The following is a 21,489-nucleotide window of genomic DNA, read 5'->3' on the forward strand; positions in this document are numbered from 1 at the left end:
AATTTGCTGGAGAAGGGAATTGTAAACACTCTCATATTTTTGCCAAGAAAACTCCTAATGGGGACAACTGAAACTGATTGGAAGTTTTCTCTCTTCTATGATCTCTCCCAAAACTCAATCCCATAGCTCTGAAAGCTCCAATATAATCTCTAGGGACAGCAGAACCCTTCACTACTGACTGTCACATTGGCTAATTGTTGTCCTTCATTTTTGAAGAAGACCAAAATAACATCACTGGTAGAGCTAAGTTAGGGTCCAAATGTGATGGCTCAGACCAATATGGGCTCAGAATGCTCTGTCATGGGTCAGACATAAAAATAGATGAACATTTGGGGTGGCTTCTCTAACCCCAGCTGAATCTGTATTATATTCCTTCTCCTCCCTTATTTCTTCTTTTTTCATGACAGGAAGAGGTGAAAGTCCATAAATATTGAGGAAATAAACAATTGGCTCAGCAATATAGCTTCAGTTTCCTTATCTGCAGATGATAATCTAGAATTAGAAGATATCTAAAGTTCCTTCTAACTTTAAATCCTATGATCCAAATTGGTTTGTCTTCCTACTGTCACCCCCCTCATGGATCTTATATCAAGAGTCTGCTAAGGGGATAAGAAGACTCTGTTTTCCTTCCTAGAATCCTTTGATCTAACCCCTTAAATCCCATAGTCAATATAACTGGTACTTTTTTATACAGAAACTCTGACTTGAAGACACTGGTGAGTGTGTCTCCCAGAGTGAGACCTCTTTCACACCTCTTCTATTTTCCCATTATAGTTTCCAAATTTTTCCACGTCTGTCTCACTACCAGTCTATCCCACAAGCAGACACCAAGTATAATGGACCAACAGAAGATCCTAGAGAATTCAATTTATCTGTACCTACAAGTGCACATATTTTTGGCACTGTTGTCCCTGCTGGGAAAATTCATTTAGATCTAGATGCAGCAATATAGCATCACGTTTACAACATGGAGTGGTGATCTTTTAACACTCTGCAATCCAGCATGTCATCCTGTGAAGGAAAACTTATTTAAAAAATCTTTTAGACAAAGAGCATGTGCAATGGTCATTGTAATGCATTAAGATTACAGGGCTAGGTTGGTGGAGGGACTTGGAAGGATGGCTGGAATTCATTCCACCTTTGTCTTTATTATTTAGATTCTCTAGCTTCCTGTAAGTGCAGCTTCTTGATGCCTTCAACTTTTAGGGTCATCTTCATCTCTTAGCCCTAGAGTACTTAGGCTCATCTTTCTTTTGCCTACTTTAGATCATATTCTGTGGGAATTGTGTAGAAATTGAAAGAATTGTGGGAACTGAGGGAACCACACTGACTTCACCTTGTGATGTGTATAGTTCATATATAAATATATATGTTAGAAGATTTTGTGTATATATTTTTGTATTTTTGGAACTATTTTCCCTCTAGGTGAAAACTTATTTAGACATAGCTTCGGAAACACGACATCATGGAGCAGTGATCTTATTGACCTACATTGAGGATATATCCTGTGAAGGAAACTCTTCTTCAGAAAATCTTTTAGGTAGACAGGATATGAAATGGTTACTAGAACACATTAAGATTCCAATTCCAAGTTCGTGGAGGAAATTGGGAAGGGTGACTATTAAAAGTTAAAACTGAACCAAGACTCTGGAATGCCCTGTATAGAGCTGAACTGTACTATAATAAATTGATTCCCAGACAATCTAGGCATTTTATATTTATTTAGAATAAAACATTTATTTTTATTATTCTGTTATGCATTTTGCCATTGTTATGTGTGATGGAAGATAAAGTGAAATAAATGAGGAAACAAATATATATATATATATATTATATATATGTATATATATATACACATATAATTGTAGTTATTTTTGTATATAATAATTATATGTATAAGCATTTTAAAGATTTAAAAATAAAAGCTTACAGGAGAGTTATTCACTGATCAGGGCTGGAGTGTGTCATTATAAAATTATGATTTTTATATGAATACATAATATTTAAGTAATATATTGTATAATAAATGTATATTGTGTGGCAGAAATGAAACATAAAATTTCAATCTATCAATTTATTAATATATCAATTAAGATGCCAAGTATATAAATATGAAATCTTACAAAAATGTGTTTTATTCATTTGGTTTCCATACAAAAGTCTTATAATCTTATGGAAGATAATTTTAAAATACTAAGAAAGAAAGAAGAATGGCAGTTGCCTATTGGTATTATCTTGATATCTTTTATTATTATCTTATAATTATCTTAAATTATCTTAAAGATCATTATTTATTTAAAAAAATTGTAGGGAGGGGCAGCAGTTAGAACTCCAGCTCTGAAATCAGGAGGACCTGACTTCAAATGTTGTCTCAGACACTTAACACTTCCTATGTGTGACCCTAGGCAAGTATTTAACCCCAATTGCCTCAGCAGTATACATACATACATACATATACATATATATATGTATATATACATATACGTGTATATATATATGGATTAAAAATTGGAAAAATAGTAGATTAATGAAACAAATTCAATTGGTTAGAATCTAAACCACTAGAACTCCAAAAGCCAGTCATAATAGATCTAAAGATGCAAACTTTTTTGGACAGAATCACTTGTTGATAGAACTATTGGGAATATTAGAAAGCAATTTAGTAATAAAATGGTTTAGATCAATATTTTATACCAAATACCAATGAAGCTTAAAGCAAACACATGGTCTGAATACTGAAGGTCCCACCATTTATGGGAACAATAGACATTCATATTAGGTAGCTTCTATAGCTATACTCAGGGAGAGAGTCGGTAACTAAAAAGGGAAAGATATCTAATCATGAAAGAAAAATCAATTTAATGACAAGGAAGAGTAATTCTTGAACTAAACTCAGTTTAACTTAAATATATAGAAGGGCTTTCAAAGGGGAAAAAGATTTCCACATAAGATATTTCTGAGAAGCCTCTATTTCCACAATATGAGGGGAACTAACATATACATCTATGTGATCAAAATACATTCATATTAAATGAAGCTTACAAACTGCATATCCTTTGATCCAGCAGTGCTACTACTGAGTCTGTATTCCAAGGAAATCATAAAGGAGGAAAAAGGATTCTTATGTGCGAAAATCTTGGTAGCAGGTCTTTTTGTGGTGGCAAAGAATTGAAAAAATGAGTAGATATCCATCAGTTGGGGAATAGTTGAAAAAGTTGTGGTATATGAACATAATGGAATATTATTGTTCTATAAAATGATGAACAAGCTGATTTTAGAAAGACCGAGAAAGATTTACATGAACTGATGCTGAGAAAAGCAAGCAGAACCAGTAGTACACTGTGTACGGTAACAGCAAGAATGTGCTATGATCAACTATGAAAGACTTGATTCTTCTCAATGGTTCAGTGATCCAAGACAGTCCCAATATATTTGGATAGAAAACACCATCTGCATCCTGAAAAAGAATGATGGAGATTGAATAGAATGTATATATATATACACCTATTATGTACACTTCTTTTTTCTGCTTTGTTTTCCCTCTACTATGTTTTTTTTCCTCTCATTCAGATTTTTCTGTTCCAATATAATTAATAAAGCAAAGTGTAATTAAAAAATAAAAAAGCAAAAAATATATTCAATTAACATGTGCCAAGAGAATATGAACATATAGTTCTCAAAAGAAGAATTACAAAATCTAAACAATCATATAAAATGCTCCAAATCACTAATAATAAGAAAATTGAACATGAAAACAATCCAGAGTTTGTAGTTTACACCCAAGAAATTGGGGAAAATGAAAAAAGATGGGAATTCTGAACATTCTATACACATTGCTCCTGTAGTTGCGCTCATCCAAGCATCCTGGAAAGCAATGTGAAATTTTGCTAATAGAGACTAGAGGATTTGTACCATTGATCTAGAGATCTCTCTGTTAGCCCCATAGCCCATGAATGATAAAGGCAATTTTTTTTTCATAATAAAGAACTGGGAATAAAAGATGATTGAAGTTCATTGGTTGAGGAAAATTATGTGGCATGAATATTTATAAGGAGCCATTTATATAGATTCTTTTTATCTATTGTCTAAAATCTTTAAGAAATTAAAACATTTCATTATACAAAGGACAAGATAAAATACATTGGATTTCTTTTAGGAAATATAGAATTTAACACAGTAGTATCAGAATAACCCTATTTGTTACTGGGCCCCTGTGCCCTTCTAGTTTTACTCTGTGTATCCCTTCCTTCCTTCTTTCCTTCTTTCCTTCCTTCCTTCCTTCCTTCCTTCCTTCTTCCTCACTACCCCCTCTACCCTCTCCTTCCTTCCCTCCCCTCTCTTCTTACTCCTTCTTTCCTCCTTCCCTCCCTCCCTCCCTTCCTCCCTCCCTTCCTCATTCCCTCCCTTCCTTCCTTTCCTTCCTTTCTTCCTTTCTTTCTTTCTTTCCTTCTTTCTTTTCTTCTTTCTTTTTTCCTTCTTTCTTTCTTCTTATTTTTGTTACCTAGAATGTGTCTTTGGGTGGGATGGAGAAGAGATATATTTAGAAATAATTATATAAACTACAATCTCTTACTATATTTAACATAAAGAAATCTCAGCATCTTGAGGGTAGGCATTATTGTTTTTCTGTTGGATTTCCTACATTAACTGGGGGAGAAACAGACTTAGATGTATTGACCCCAGACTATCCATTATTTATTTTTCTACCTACTCCAAAAATATTCTTCCACTCCTAATTAACATTGTTGGGTAATTCCCAAAGTCTAGCACTGGCCTTCTGCTCTGCCATTCATGTTTATGGCTGCCATAGGAGAATTATTTGGTAGAGTCAAATGGTGTTAAGACACATGGTGGCCTAATGGATTGAGCCCTGGGCCTGTATGCAAATGTGTCCTCACACTTAGTAACTGTTTGATTTCAGACAAGCTCCTTATTTTCTGTCTATCTGGGGTTCCGCAACTATAAAAAAAAAAAAGAGTAATGATAGCACTTACCTCCTGGGTTGTTGGAAGGATTAAATGAAACAATAAATATAAAAAGCTTCATAAATTGCCTGGAACATTATAGGTGCTTAATACTCATTCCCTCCCTATGCCACAAAACATGGAACCTTGAAGACAGTATGTGCTTATTAAATGTTTTCTTTTGAATTTGAATTAGAGAAAGCAATACATCATCTCATCCTGTTCTAAATTTCTCTTTACAGCCACCTCACTTCCATTCTGATGGGTGTCAGCTTAGCTTAGGACTCATGCCAGCAGGGTAGAAAGATTGTTAGAGTCCATTTGGATGCAAGTGTGTCTGCCTGAGAATTCCTTCAATTGAGTCTTATGGAGATACTGCCAAAGCTTCCTCAATGCTTCTAGCCCTGCTTTTTCTGCTAATGCTAAAGAGGGATGAGCTTTCTCCAGTTTTACAAAGAACTTGCATGAATTTTTTTTTGTTGTTGTTGTTGTTCTAAGCACCAACTTACTGAGGTCAATATGACAGTTTATTATATACAGGGATTAAGATGTTGTTACACAGCACAGATAGTAAGAGTAGGACTAGGATTTCAAGGCAGGCATTCTGCTTCTAAATCCTAATTTTGCTTCATCCCTCCTTCCCTCCCCCCAACAATACTAAAGAGAGTGTGCGAAGATTGGAGGGGAGTGGGATGGAACATGGAAGAATAAAGAAAAGAATTCATGACAGATGGGTGTGGATGCCTCTTTGGGCATTAGGGAAGGCTAAAGAGAAAGCTTTCTGGGAGAGATCTTCTCTGTTTCACCTGTTTTAGAGGGGAAACAGTTAGAGCTTGTTTTACGGGTTAGAGACAGAAGCCCCTGCCACCACATCCTGTACCCAAACCTCAGTCCCAGTCCCTCCTCCTTTCCTTTGGACAGCTGAGATCATTCAACTGAGAACAGAACTTTGACTGCACCATGGCCTCCACACTCTCCTTTTTACTCTATCTTGGTGAGTCCAAGGGATCAGGAATAGAGATGGAGGAAGTGGGGGATGATGGGAGGATTCTGATAAGGTACATGCACAGGAAATTGTGGGGGAATGAGCAGGTTCTTCATGCTTCTCAGTGTCATTAATTTAACAATTTCTGGCATTCAGAAAAAATACATGTCAGGTATTTTTAATGAGAGGGGGATAAGAAGAGGTATGGTGAGTGCCATTGTAGGACTTGGCTCACAGGAGTGTCTCTTTGACAGGGCTGTGTCTGAGTCAGAGGATCAGAGCACAGGAGGGTGAGTCCTATCCCCCAAATACTCCTTACCCCTTCTCGTGTATTAATATAAACAGTCTCTTCTGGGGAAGTTGTGACTCCAGAAAACTGAGGATTGAAGATGTATCCTACTGAGCTGGCAGAGAGCAGTCCTAGGGATACATGGAGATAAAAGCTGCTGAAGCCAGGATAATGAGAGGAGGGAGCCCTTCCCAAGTTCACAGGCTGTAGCTCTCTTCCAAAAATGCTCTTCCTGGGCAGTACCCTTCTTGGGCACAAATGGGACCATCTGGTGCCAAGGCTTGACAATAGGGAATTCAATATCTCACAAGGGATTAGACATGATAAATATTTGTAGGCTGGAAAATGAGTTTCTTTTCTTTTCCTTTTCCTTTTGCTTTTTTGTTCATTCATTTATTGTGTTTTTATTGTTATTATTATAGCTTTTTATTGACAAAACATATGCATGGGTAATTTTTCAACATTGACCCTTGCAAAAACTTTGTTCCAATTTTCCCCCTCCTTACCTCCACCCCCTGCCCTAGATGGCAGGCAGTCCTATACATGATAAACATATTAAAGTATATTTTAAATATAATATATGTGTACATATTCATACAGTTATCTTGTTGCACAAGAAGCATTGGATTTAGAAAGAAGGTAAAAATAACCTGGGAAGAAAAACAAAAATGCACGTGGTCCACATTCATTTCCCAGTGTTCTTTCTCTGGGTATAACTGATGCTGTCCATCATTGATCAATTGGAACTGAATTAGATCTTTTCATTGTTGAAGATATCCACTTTCATCAGAATATATCCTCATATAGTATTGTTGTGGAAGTGTATAATGATCTCCTCCTTCTGCTTATTTCTTAGCATCATTCCTTGTAAGTTTCTCCAGGCCTCTCTGAAATCATCCTGCGGGTCATTTCTTACAGAACAATAATATTCCATAACATTCACATATCATAATTTACCCAACCATTCTCCAATTGATGGGCATCCATTCAAATTCCACTTTCTAGACAACCGCTACAAAATGGACTGCCCCACACATTTTTTTGCACATACAGGTCCCTTTTCGCTTCTTTAATATCTCTTTGGGATATAAGCCCAGTAGTAACACTGCTGGATCAAAGGGTATGAAGAGTTTGATAGCTTTTTGAGCCTAATTCCAAATTGTTCTCCAGAATGATTAGATCCGTTCACAACTCCACCAACAATGCATCAGTGTCCCAGTTTTCCCACATCCCTCCAACATTCATCATTATCTTTTCCTATCAGTTTAGCCAATCTAACAGGTATGTAGTGGTATCTCAGAGTTGTCTCAATTTGCATTTCTCTGATCAATAGTGATTTGGAACACCCTTTCATATGAGTAGAAATAGTATCAATTTCATCATCTGAGAATTATCTGTTCAAATCTTTTGATCATTTATCAATTGGAGAATGGCTTGATTTCTTATAAATTGACTATTTTGTTTGTAAACCTAAACTATTCCACTGATCAACTACTTTATTTCTTAGCCAATACCAAATGGTTTTGGTGACTGCTGCTTCATTGTTGAACAAGTGGAACTGATTTGGTTTATCTCATTTTTGAAGAGAGCCACATTCAACAGAATTGATCCTCATAGAGTATTGTTGCTGAAGTATATAATGATCTCCTGGTCTGCTCAGTTCCTGACTTTCCTTTGGCAGATAGATTCCCAAATATTTTATACTATCAACAGTTATTTTAAGTGGAATTTCTCTTTGTATCTCTTGCTGTTGAATTTTGTTAGTGATGTATAAAAATGCTGAGAATTTATGTAGATTTAGTTTGTATCTTGCAACTTTGCTAAAGTTGTGGATTATTTCTAATAACTTTTTAGTAGAATCTCTGGGATTCTCTAAGTATACCATCATATCATCTGCAAAGAGTGATCATTTGGTTTCCTACTCTAATTCCTTCAATCTCTTATTGACAAAGCTAGAATTTCTAATATAATATTGAATAGTAATGATGATAGTGGGCAATCTTGTTTCAAACCAGATTTTGCTGGGAATGGTTACAATTTATCACCATAACATATAATGCTTACTGATGGTTTTAAGTTGATGCTACTGACTATTTTAAGGAAAAGTCCATTTATTCCTATACTCTCTATTGTTTTCAATAGGCATGGGAATTGGATTTTATCAAATGCTTTTTCTGCATCTATTGAGATGATCATATGGTTTTGTGTAATTTGGTTATTGATACAGTCAATTATGTTAATAGTTTCCCTAATATTGAACCATCCCTGCTTTCTTGGTTTAAATTCTACTTGGTCATGGTGTATTGTCCTGGGGATGATTTACTGTAATCTTTTTGCTACTATTTTATTTAAGATTTTTACATTAATGTTCATTAGGGAAATTGATCTATAATTTTCTTTTTCTGTTTTTGTCCTACCTGGTTTCGGTATCAGTACCATGTCTCATAAAAGGAATTTGGTAGGACTCTTTCATTCCCTATTTTTTCAAATGGTTTATATAGCAGTGGAGTTACTTGTTTAAATATTTGGTAGAATTCACATGTAAATCCAACTGGTCCTGGGGATTTTTTCTTAGGGAGTTGATTAATAGCTTGTACTATTTCTTTTTTGCAAAATGGGAATTTTTAACCAATTTAACTTCTTCCTCTGTTAATCTGGGAAACCTATATTTTAGACGATATTCATCCATTTCATGTAAGTTATCAAATTTATTGGCATAAAGTTGGGCAAAGTAACTCCTAATTATTGCTCTAAATTCCTCTTCATTAGTGGCAAGTTCTCCTTTTTCATTTTTAAGACTAAAATTTTGATTTTCCTCTTTCTTTTTTCTAATCAAATTTACCAAGGGTTAATCTATTTTTTTATAGCACCAACTCTTGAGGTTTTTTTTTTTTAATTAATTCAATGGTTTTTTTTTTTTTAACTTTCAATTTTATTAATCTCTCATTTTATTTTTAGAATTTCAAGTTTAGTAATTGATTGGGGGCTTTTAATTTGCTCTTTTTCTAGTTTTTTTTTTTTTAGTTGCAAGCCTAATTCATTGATTTTCTCTTTCTCTATTTTATGCAAGTAGGCCCTTAGAGATATAAAATTTCCATTATTACTGCTTTGCTTCATTCCACATATTTTGGTATGTCTTCTCATTATTGTCATTATTGTGGGTGAAATGATTAATTGTGTCTATGATTTGCTGTTTTAGCTATTCATTTTTTAGGATGAGATTATTTAGTTTCCAATTACTTTTTGGTCTATTTTGCCCTGGCTTTTTATTGAATGTAATTTTTATTGCATTGTGAGCTGAAAAGGATGCAGTTACTATTTCTACCTTTCTGTGTTTGAATTTGAGGTCTTTATGTTGTAATATATGGCCAGTTTTTGTATAGCTTCCATGGACTGCCAAAAAGAAAGTGTACTCCTTTTAGTTTTTTCCAAAGATCTGTCATACCTAACTTTTGTAGTGTTCTATTTACCTCTTTAACATCTGTCTTATTTATTTTGTGGTTTGATTTATCTAGTTTTGAGAGTGCAAGGTTGAGATCTCCCACACTTAGAGTTTTGCTGTCAATTTCTTCTTGCAGTTCTTTTAATTTCTCTATCCTCTCTAATTATCCTCTCTAAATTTTTTGTTAATTCTGTTTTTCTTAGGAATTCACCTATTTTATTGAATGTCCATCTTTTTCCCTGGAAAAAATGCTCAGTTTGGCTGGGTAAGTTATTCTTAGCTGCATACCAAGTTCTTACCTCTTTGGAATATCAGATTCCAGGCTCTTTGATCCTTTAAGGTGGACACTGCTAGGTCCTGAGTAATCCTTATTGTGGCTCCTCTCTATTTGAATTTTTTTTCCTGGCTGCTTGTAGTATTTGTTTCTTGGTCTGATAGTTCTGGAATTTAGCCACAATATTTCTTGGAGTTTTGATTTTGGGATTTCTTTCAGTAGGTGGTCAATGAATTCTTTCAATGTCTATTTTACCTTCTGTTTCTCTAACATCTGGGCACTTCTGTTTGATGAGTTCCTGAAAAATAGTGTCTACGCTCTTTTTTTCATTATGATTTTCAGGGAGCCCAATAATCCGTAGATTATCTCTCCTACATCTATTTTCCAGGTCTGTTGTTTTCACAAGTAGTTATTTAACCTTTTTTCTATTTTTTCTTTCTTTTTTTATTTTGGTTGACTGATTCTTGGTATCTCCTCAAGTCATTCATTTCCATTGTTCAATTCTGGTTTTTAATTAATTATTTTCTTCATTTACTTTTTATTTATTTATTTTTTTGTAATTGTCCAATTGAGTTTTTTTTTTTTTTTTTGTTTTTTTACTATTTCTGCCTTACTGCATTTGAGTTTGAGGTTTTTATGTCCTAATATATGTTCAATTTGTGTATAGGTTCCATGAACTGCTGAAAAGAAAGTGTACTCCTTTCGGTTTCCATTTCACTTTCTCCAGAGATCTATCATATCTAACTTTTCTAGTATCCTATTTACCTCTTTGACTTCTTTCTTATTTATTTTGTGGTTTGATTTATCTAATTCTGAGAGTGCAAGGTTGAGATCTCCCACTATTATAGTTTTGCTGTCTATTTCTTCTTGCAGCTCTCTTAACTTCTCCTTTTGGAAGTTAGATGCTATACCACTTGGTGCATATATGTTTAATATTGATATTGCTTCATTATCTATGCTACCCTTTAGCAAGATATAGTGCCCTTCCTTATCTCTTTTAATTAGATCAATTCTTGCTTTTGCCTGATGTGAGATCAGGATGGCTACCCCTGCTTTTTTGACTTCACCTGAAGCATAGTAGATTTTGCTCCAACTTTTTACCTTTACTCTGCATGTATCTCCTTGCTTCAGGTGTGTTTCCTGTAAACAACATATTGTAGGATTCTGGCTTTTACCCACTATATTCATTCCCCTCCATTCTTTCTCTCAGATATAATAGGTTTCCTTTGCCTCTTCATGAGATGTAGTACCCCCACTTTACCCTTTTTCTGGTACAATGTCCTTTCCAATCTAGTTTCTAGAACAAGGTTTACATGTATTCTTTATACATCTTTATTGCATAAATATAGTTCCAAAGATTTCTTTTTACCTTTTTAGGTTTCTCTTGAGTTCTATATTTGTAGATCAAACTTTTTGTTAAGTTCTGGCTTTTTCATCAGAAATAGATGAAATTCGCTTACTTCGTTGAATGTCCATCTTCTTCCCTGGAAAAAGATGCTCATTCTCGCTGGGTAAGTTATTTTTGGTTGCATACCGAGTTCTTTAGCCTTTCAGAATACCATATTCCAGGCCCTTCGATCTTTCAATGTGGATGCCGCTAGATCCTGGGTAATCCTTATTGTGGCTCCTCTATTTTTGAATTGGGTTTTTCTAGCAGCTTGCAGTATTTTTTCCTTCGTCTGAGGGTTCTGGCATTTGGCCACTATATTTCTTGGTGTTTTGATTTTAGGATCCCTTTCAGTAGGTGATCGATGAATTCTTTCAATGTCTATTTTACCCTCTGTTTCTATGACTTCTGGGTAGTTCTCTTTGATAATTTCCTGGAAAATAGAGTCCAGGCTCTTTTTTTCATCATACTTTTCTGGGAGTCCAATTGAGTTTTTAAATGAATTGTTTTGTTCTATGGATTTTTTCCCATTTTCCCAATTTTATTTTTTAAGAAGTTATTTCTTTTTTCTAATTCACTAATTCTGTTTTTCAGAGAGTTGATTTCTTTATCAACTCTATCTTTTACTGAGTTACATGTCTTATCTAGACCCTCTTGCAAAGCTTCCCTTTCCTTTCCCCATTTTTCTTCTAGCTAACTTTCATGAGCCTTTTTAATTTCTTCTATGAGAGTCTTATATGATGGGGACCAGATTATATCACCACTTAGGGTTCATCTGTTTTTAGTCTGCTCAGGGTTTGAAGTCCATTCTCTTTCAGTATAGAAGCTACCTACAGTTAGAACTGGGTTTGCCTTTTCTCATTTTAATAAAACAAAATGAACAACAACAACAAAAAAAAGTTGCAGTTTGCTTTTGAGGTAATGTGAGGTTACCACGCTTCCTCAACAGACAACAGGAAGGAGCAGTGAAGCAGCAGTGGGACAACAATGGCTGTGCTAGGATCAGCATCTGCAGTGGGATCAGTGTGGCACGCTGAGATGGTGCCAAGTCCTTCCTGTTGGTCCGTTGGTGTGGCCAGATCCAGAGAGACTCTAGAATTTGGGGGTTATAGTCTTTACTCCCTGTGTTTATAGCTTCTCTTCTTATCTACTGGCTTGCTGCCAGAGAAGAGCAGCTGACACTTGCAAACTTTCAGCCTCTTAAGACCACACTCCAGCCCTCTCTGGTCTGCTCAGCATGAGCTGTTTTCTGTGCTCTCACTACCTACCTGCTTGAGTCTGAGTCTGGCATAGCCCTGTTCTGTCCCCATGCTTGAGCAAAAACATGCCTTTTCTGGTGAATTTTGAGATTATCTTCTGTGTTAATATGTTGTACTCCCAATATTCATGGGTTTTGACAGTCAAGCATTAATTCTGAGGCTGAGTTTCATAAAAAAATAGTTTGAGGGTAAAGGAGAGCAAAGGAAGATGCATGGGTTTTCTCCACCATCTTGGCTCTGCTGAATGAGCTTCTTTTGAAGTGTTTGGGAGCTCTCAATTTAGAGTTCCAACTGTTATTTTGACCAGAGGACTATCTAACAATCATTCAGTGAACCCTGAAACTAACACCAATAGAGTGTTACAGTAAAAACTCACATTGGCTTGGTGCTTTAAACTTGAAACAGTGTGTTTCTCCCAAGGCCCTGAATGGTCAGTAAGGCATAGAAGCTGGGTGTTCTGGGGGGAAGAAACTAACATTAAACATCTGAGACACAGGCAGGAGGAAAGTGATATTGACAACTGAGATCTAGAGACTTCTATGGGAGGTTGGTTTCATCTCTAATAACCAGGGATACAGTGCTGTCATGGTACCCCCTTGGCCCCTGCTGCTGTCATGTCCTCCTGGGATGATATCCCTATGTCCTCTAGGTCACCTGCCTCAGATTCTGGAACTTTCTGTTTTCCTTCTTCCCACTGAGGTCCAAGAGGTCTCTTTAGTTCTTTATTCCAATATGTTTATGTTCAACAAGTAAGGAAAACTTTTATTGTTCCTTTCTCCACATAGCCCTATTCCTCTAGAATGGAATTAATTATACAAACACACACATATACATGTTTATATGTATATAAATAAACATATGTATTCATATAGATATAAAATCAGTGTTCAAACATGTTTTCTGATAGATCAAAACATTGATGTAGTTCAGTCCTCTAATTTTTCAGGCAAGGAAATCAAGCACACAAGGGGCAATAAGAGTGTCATGAATTCCCCCAGCTAAACAGCATGGGAATTTTGTAGATTTACAGCTCAGAGAAGCTCTATGGCTCTGCTTGTCCATCTGTATATTTTAGAGAGGTAGATATAAAGACCCAGAGGTTTAAGTGGCCACAATGCTCATAAATGGATGTCTGGGAATTTGAAGTGATGGCATTACTATCAGATCTATTGGCTTTCCACCAAATAGTAGCTTCTGGGAAGCCATTTCCTTTGGTCTCTTCCTTTCTTTTATTTTACCAACCAGTTTATGTGCCCATTTCTGATCAGTACAAGAGAAACATTCCTATATAAGCATTTCTGCTTGTCTCAGTCAATCCATCTCATCTCCTCTTAGAAATTCACCTTCTTGATCATCCTCCTCCTCACCTTCCAAGCTTTGATCTCTCCCTATTATTTTACTCCTTCCCTGCTGTCTAAAATCCCAAAATACCAACCCTCACATCTGCAGATATATGCACATGAATGTGTTTCCCTGATTTATATTTAGTTGATCTCCACCATGTCACAAATAAATGCATGTGAAAAGTTGTTTATACTCCTTACTTCAGTTTCCTCTCCCACCTCTCACTTTTCATCTATCTTTGGACCTCATTCTACAAAACTGCTCTCTCTTTAAATGACAAATCTGATCACTGTTTTCATTCCTCACTTTCTTGGACTTGCTCTAGTTTTTAATACTAATGAATGTCTTCCTCTTTACTGCTCTCTCCTCCTTGGGTTTTGTTGACTACTCTCTCCTCCCTGTTTGCTTCTTCTCAATCTACTTTCTTGGATAATCATATTTATCATGACCCCAAAGGAATACAATCCTCATGAGTCTTGTCCAGGTCCTCTTAATCTCTCTCGAAATGGTCACTTAGTCATTTCATCATCTATTTGGCTTACATCAATCATCTCTACTCAGATGCATTTCAGATTTATTTCTAGCCCTACCATTTCTTGGTATTGAATCTTTTAAACTATATTTGCTCCAGTTATCTAGAAATGTGAAATGTGCAAATTTAGAATCATCTCCACTCTAAATGTTCATATGGACCATTTGTGCCTGACCTGTGGTAGAACTTTCAGAACTCATCTTGGTTTGATTAGCCATATTGTACCTTCACCCCATATAGTGATCTCCCTTTTGAGAATAAAGACAACCACCTCTATAGTCCTCTCAAATTTGACACGCTCTAAACCTGAACTTTCTTTTCTCAGAGAGAAAACATTGCTTTTCTATTTCAATTAGGAACACCACCAACCTTCTAGTCATGTAGACTTGAAATCTTAGAGTTTCTTGTTATAGATAGGGAAAATGAATCTCAGGGAGGGAAATAGACTTTGTTTAGATCATGCTGCAAATAAGTATCAGAATTTGGTCTAGAACTTGGCACCTACGACTTCTCAATTACATTCTAAACCAAAACTTAGTTTTAGGCCTTGATACTTTCTGTAGTTGATAAGGATTAAAAGTAAAGGGGGACCTAGAACAATTTTCCCCATTGAGTCATCAAAGCTAGGGAAAAAGAAGATGTGGGTTGAGTTTTATTGAGAAAGTTTCTCTTAAATCATTTTTACCTTCAAATGTTCTGATAAAAACCTCACTTCTAAAATACATAGAGAATTGACTCAAATTTATAAGAATTCAAGCCATTCTCCAATTGATAAGTGATCAACGGAAATGAACAGACAATTTTCAGATGAAGAAATTGAAATTTTTCTAGTCCTATGGAAAGGTGCTCCCAATCACTATTGATCAGAGAAATGCAAATTAAGACAATTCTAAGATAATACTACAGACATTAGCTAAGATGAGAGGAAAAGATAATGGCACATGTTGGTAGGAATATGAAAAAAACTGCGACACTGATACATTGTTGGTGAAACTGTGAATGGAACCAACCTTTCTGGAGAGCAATTTGGAACTGTGCTCTAAAAGTTATTAAACTTTGCATATCCTTTGACCCAGCAGTGTTTCTACTGGTATTATATCCCAAAGAGATCCTAAAGGAGGGAAAGGAAACCACATGTGCAAAAATGTTTGTGGCAACACTTTGTGTAGTGGCAAGGAACTGGAAACTGAATGGATGCCCATTAGTTGGGGAATGGCTGAGTAAGTTATAGTATATGAATGTTATGGAATATTAATATTCTGTAAGAAATGACCAGCAGGATGATTTCAGAGAGGCCTGCAGAGATTTACATGAACTGATGCTGAGTGAAATTAGAAGAACCAGGAGATCATTTTACATGGTAACAAGACTATATGATGATCAATTCTGACATACATGGCTCTCTTCAGCATTGAGAAGATTCGAACCAGTTCAAATTGTTCAGTGATGAAGAGAGCCATATATACCAGAGAAAGGACTGTAGGAACTGAGTGTTGACAACAACACAATGTTCTCACTCCTTCTGTTGTTGTTTGCTTATATTTTGTTTTCTTTCTCATTTTTCTTCTCCTTCTTGATCCATTTTTTTCATGTGCATATTCAAGATAATTGTATAAATATGTATATACAGATATTGGATTTAACATATATTGTAACACATTCAACATATATTAGACTAACTGCTATCTAAGGAAGGGGGTGTGGGGAAATGGGGATAATTTGGAACATAAGGTTTTGCAAGGGTCAATCTTGAAAAATTATCCATGCTTATGTTTTCTAAATAAAAAGCTTTAATAAAAAAGAGAAAATTTCCCTTTTAGATTCATAGATTAGAAAAGGATTCTGGAAGGGAATCAGAAATTATTATGGCAGGTCCCCTCAATATATAGATGATAAAACTGGAAATGAAAGAACAGGAATTTGTCCATAGTCATCCCAATACATATGATCAGAACTGCACCTAAATGCTCTAATTCCTACTTCAGTGTTTTTTTCTCTTCCAGGCCGTCTCCCCAAACCTAACCTCTCAGTTCAGAAAAATGTTATCCTGGTCCCAAGGGGCAATGTGACCTTCAGGTGCCATATGTCAGATGATGATTTGCCACACCATAAATGGACATATCTTCTGTTCAATGAGGGGAATTCCAGGCCCTTATGTGCAAAGACTAGTGAAACAAGCTGGGTTGAGTTTACCCTACTGTTTGAGACAAGCCAGGATTTTGGGAACTACAGCTGCAAGTACTTTATCACTCAGAACTCACAAATAGAGTCGGTGGTCAGCACAGTCCTGGAGATTTCTGAGAAAGGTGAGAATGGGGATCTGGTTCTATTGTTGTAGTTGTTTTTATTTTATATAATGCATTTCTTTATTTAAACAAATGAAAAAAAAATAGAAGAAAAGCCAGAAGAAAAACATCAGCATGATTCCTTTGTTTTTCAGGTCCCTTCACTGGCAGCACAGGGTCACTCAGTTGGAAGGGGAAAGTGGAAATATTCCAGTGATTCAGTTCTCCTTCTCCCCCTGCCCTCAGCTAATCACTTTGGAGTACAATTGACATATTTGTCCATATCTCCAATTCAGGAATGCCTCGGCTCTTGGGGGGAATTTAGTCTCATCCTTTTAAGTTCCACCAAAGACACTAGATTCCTTTGTCAAAACTGTGGTTGTTCTTTCAGATTATCAAGTCTGAAACAAAGCACCAACAAGAAAACAGATCTCAAGTTCCTTCTGCATAGTTGGGGGAGAATCCCAAAATTCCAAAGCTCAGCTTTGAGGTCCATGCTCTTCTGGAATCCTTCCTATGACCCGTTAAAGATTAACTTAGTCGATAGACAAAGACAGGATGAGGACTGTCAGTGCAGATATGTAGTCTCTGCCAAAAAAAGTGGTGGGGGTTGGGGGAATGAAAAAAAAAATCCAAATGAAGATACTTAAAGCTAACTCTCCAGAACCTGTGATGAGTCTTCTTTCAGGAGATGTTCCTGGAGGCAAACAGGCACAATGACTTTTAAGAATATAAAATCAAGCAGTCTTGTAGGAACTGAGAACATCATGATGATAAGTGATTTTATTTTTTAAAGCAAAAATGTTTATTCATTCTTTAACTTTTAAAAAAGTTTGAGTTCTAAATTCTCTCCTCTCCAGCTTCTCCCCCACTCACTTGAAAGGCAAGAAATATCCCTTATTCGTGTGAAATCACACAAAACATATTTCCATATTAGCCATGTCACAAAAATACAAGAGAAATAAAGTGAGAAAACCGGATTCACATTTGCACTCAGCCTATCAGCTCTTTCTCTGGAGGTGCATAGGAAGTATTCATTATGAGTCATTCTGAATTTCTCCTGGAATACCAAGACAAGCCTGAAGGGACCTTTGGCTTCCTAGAGGCAACTTTCCTGTGTATGAGCAGGTGTACATCCAGGGGGCACAGATTGTATACAAAAGAAGCCAAGGTAGATTGAAGAAGGAGGGAAGTCCCCTGTAAGAGGGTGTGTGGTTTGCAACTCACCCAATAAATCTCAGAGATCTCTCAAGGTGCAAGGAGAAAGTTGATTTGGTTCTCTTGAGAATCAGGCAGTCACTCTCACCACAAGGAGGAGTGAAAGTGAGGGCCCTGAGCACAGACAGAAAGGGCAATAGGTAGGTTCTCTGAGACTACATTAACCCTCCCCTCTTTGGCTCATCCCCATTGACTGAGAATGTGACCTTACATTCTAAGCTTGAAAAGTACATCAAATGGGGAAACAAGACATAGATTGAAATTTAAACAAAGACAGTCCTTTTGCTGACTTGAGACATGTGCTTTCAATGCATGAGAGAGAAGGGCTGAGTTAGTTTGCTCTACAGTCTCCCAGACTTGCCCCCTATATCCTGGGAACTATTTGCCAATGAGGAAACACAAGGGAAATGAGGAACCTGATCCCATTGCTTAGTTAATTTATAATTTGCCTTTTGAAGAAATGTCAAATTTTCCATCCAAGGGGGTCCTAAGCTGAGCTTTGGGAAACACCTAAGATTCTAAGAGATGGGGATGCTGTGCCCGACAGAGGAAGGGCAGAAATGGGCAAACCAGTGAGGATGCCCCTTTGCCTGTGTCTGAGATGAAGAATGGGGAAGAAGGGTGGAATGAGAGGGAGGAGGAAGGTTCTAGAGAGCCGTCCCTGTCATACAGAGGACTTGAGATTCAGTTCTGGGTAACTGGGAACCACTAATGTCATGGAGTAGGAGAGTGTGAGGGATGGACTATGGCCAGAGTCCACAAAGCATCTGTGGCAGCTGCAACAGCAATCCCAGCAGCAGCAGGGCTCTGCCACTGATAGTATTAGCAGTAGCAGCAGCCCCAGCAACCCCAGCAGCAGCAATGCTCTGACAATAGTCGTGGCCTTTGGGCTCCTTTCCTCTCCTAGCCTCCTCCTTTTCCTTCCAACCACAGGGCTCACCCAAAGCCTTCTAGCTCTTTCTAGTCAAGAGCTTTCCTCTGACCTCTTTATAATGTCAGCTTCTCAGAGGATTTCCGGGGAGCCCCACCAGCCAGTGGCTTCTTTGTCAGATGACATAGAATTATTTTTTAAACTTTCAGGTTAGAGCAGCAATTCTCACGCCTCCTAAGAGTAATGTAAGAAGAGATAATTCCTGCCAAAGGAATCACCCAGTGAAAAAGCACCAGAGTAGAAGAATGAATGTCACCTGGATGGACTAGAGAGAGAGGACTGGCTTGAATGGCTCTCAGAGTGTAGGCAGTGGAACAATCAGTGTCCAAGGAGGGTAGAAAGATTCCCTCGTGGTCATGTTGTTAAGGGCTTTAGAAGCTTAACAGAGGACTCTATATTTGGTTTTCAAAGGCAAAAGGAAGACACTAGAGTTGATTAAGTTAAGGAATCACAGCCAATTGCACATCCCAGATCACATCACTGGCAGCTGATGATTCATTGGGTCAAATGTTCAGATTATTTTTTAAAGGGAGAGGGAAATTGGAGGTACAAATAAGAGGAGCTTGACTTCAGCTCCTGGTCAAATTCAATAATATCTAGTTAGTAAACATCCATTTTTTGGGGGACTACATCACTTTGTTTTGGGTGAGAAAAAGTTTTACTCCTCCAGACTTTTTTGCTGGTCCCCTGAAAGGAGAGCACATTCTTGTCTTTCTTCATCTGCCTTTGATTTTTGCTCCCTTGCATTTGCATGCGAATCAGACTAGGTTTTGAGAATGAATTGGGCTTTATTGTTTAAATGACCCCAGTCTGGCAGTTATTATTTGGGAAGGTGGAGGAGGGGTGGAGATAAGAGCCCCTGGAGAATGATTAGGGTCACACGTTCTCCCTAAATGATTAAACAGGAGTTATATCAATTTTCTTTTCTTGAATCAAAGTAAACTGGGATCTTGAATTTTAAATTATCACCAGGTACAGGCAAGCCAACAAACCAATAAGCCAGACTTAAAACATGTTTCCTGTCTTTTCTGGACTGTTCAAAGTAAAGGGTGGAAAGGACTCTGAGTAGAGCATCCTGTCCTTGTCAGCTAAAGACTTCCAGCCTCCATAACTTAGTGGATATGAGTAAAGGGCAGTAGGGGGCACTGATGAGCTGAACTTCTTCAGCAGAGAGCAGCTCTGCCTTAGTCAAGAGAATAAACCCCAATAGGAGGACTTGCAAGAGCTGACTAATTTTCTACAAATGCAAAATATTTAGTCTGGGATGACCTGCTCTTTATGAACCCCCATGATTTGGACCAGTTCAGGGGCAGGATCAAGGAGCCTGCTAAGAGGAGGGTGAACTCCTGGAAATATGCTTATGTCAGCACTAACTTCATTTCCTCTTCTCCCTTAGACTCTACCCAGTCCTCTGCAATCAGACTCTACCCAGATTTTGTAATCAATCTCTTTCGCATCAGCCTGGTTGGATGGGTCCTCCTTGTGACTGGAACAGCCTGAGGAGTTGAGGATGAGCCAGAAAATGTCTAACTGGATAAGGATGGAAAGAAAGAAAGCATATGTTGATATCTAAGAATTATAGGAACTTCAAACTAACCAGCAAGTGTTGAAGGAAAGATATCAGTCAACTCTGGCAACATAAGAAGACCCAAACCCAGCTAATGTCCAGAGCTGACCATCAGAAACCTTCTGTCCCTTCCCATTGGCCCAGCACCACTTGTTTCCTGCTCCCCAACCCTGCTTTTCTTCATGCTGTATCACCATGTTCTCTCCTCCTAATATTCCCTTCATGCACATGTCATAAATGGGTGACCCCAGGTTCTACTAATAAATAAAGAGAAAAGGTAAAATGTATTTCCCAAATAGCAAAGCTTCTGAGAGTTATGAAATTCTTCAAGAGTAGCAACAATTCTCCTCTCTGATCCACCCTCTCTGTTACAAAGTACTTTTGAAAACCATTGCTAGGTGGTTTAATGAGCAGACTTCTGTGACCCACAAAGACCTGAGTTCAAAACATATTTTAGACACTTACTAAGTGTGGGATCCTGGGTAATTTATTTAACCCTTTCTCATAGCCTCAGTTCCTCTATCTGTAAAATGTAAGTAATAACAGCATCATCTTCATGGGGATGTTAGTGTGTGGTTCAGAAATGGTGAGGAGTCACCATTTACTTAAAAAAAAAAAGCTGGAGAGATCTCTAGAAGCAAAGCAGTTTATTATACATTCTCCTGAGAAGGGTATCCTACCTGTCAAGCAAACAATGGAAGGGAGGAAGGCCCTTCTGGGGCAGGGTTAACCCTTTTAATCCCTAAGGCAAATACCCCCTCCCACCACTGATCCTCATCCTCATTGGCCCAGGATCTTAGATTATAAAGACGGGAACTACCCAAGAAATTGAACTTGACCAATAAGTACATAGTTGACATATTTGACTGAAGTAGGGAGAAAATGATGTCATGGGGGTATAGCAGGAAGGGGGGTATGCCCTTGGATCAATGCTCAAAGTCCTTCAGGCCTACTCAAACTCTAAAGTAGATGAAGCCTTACTCGATTTTTATAACTGTCTTGAAAGATCTCA

The 21,489-nt window shown here is 37.2% G+C and overlaps 1 protein-coding gene across 2 annotated transcripts in view; it reads left to right on the plus strand.

Moving 5' to 3' along the window:
• The first annotated feature begins 5,912 nt into the window (after window positions 1-5,912).
• LOC127556467 (immunoglobulin superfamily member 1-like) overlaps window positions 5,913-21,489 on the plus strand; it is a 39,454-nt gene continuing 23,877 nt past the window's right edge. The window contains exons 1-4 of one of the 2 annotated variants that reach the window (XM_051989639.1): window positions 5,913-5,958; window positions 6,204-6,239; window positions 16,480-16,782; window positions 20,307-20,410. In XM_051989639.1, coding sequence (XP_051845599.1) covers window positions 5,925-5,958; window positions 6,204-6,239; window positions 16,480-16,782; window positions 20,307-20,410 — 477 coding nt within the window. In that variant the 5' untranslated portion in view covers window positions 5,913-5,924. Of the gene's footprint in view, window positions 5,959-6,203; window positions 6,240-16,479; window positions 16,783-20,306; window positions 20,411-21,489 lie in introns of those variants that run through there. The other variant, XM_051989641.1, reaches the window with a different exon arrangement.

Source organism: Antechinus flavipes, chromosome 3 (assembly GCF_016432865.1).
Source record: "Antechinus flavipes isolate AdamAnt ecotype Samford, QLD, Australia chromosome 3, AdamAnt_v2, whole genome shotgun sequence".
In the NCBI taxonomy this organism is placed as follows: Eukaryota; Metazoa; Chordata; class Mammalia; order Dasyuromorphia; family Dasyuridae; genus Antechinus; species Antechinus flavipes.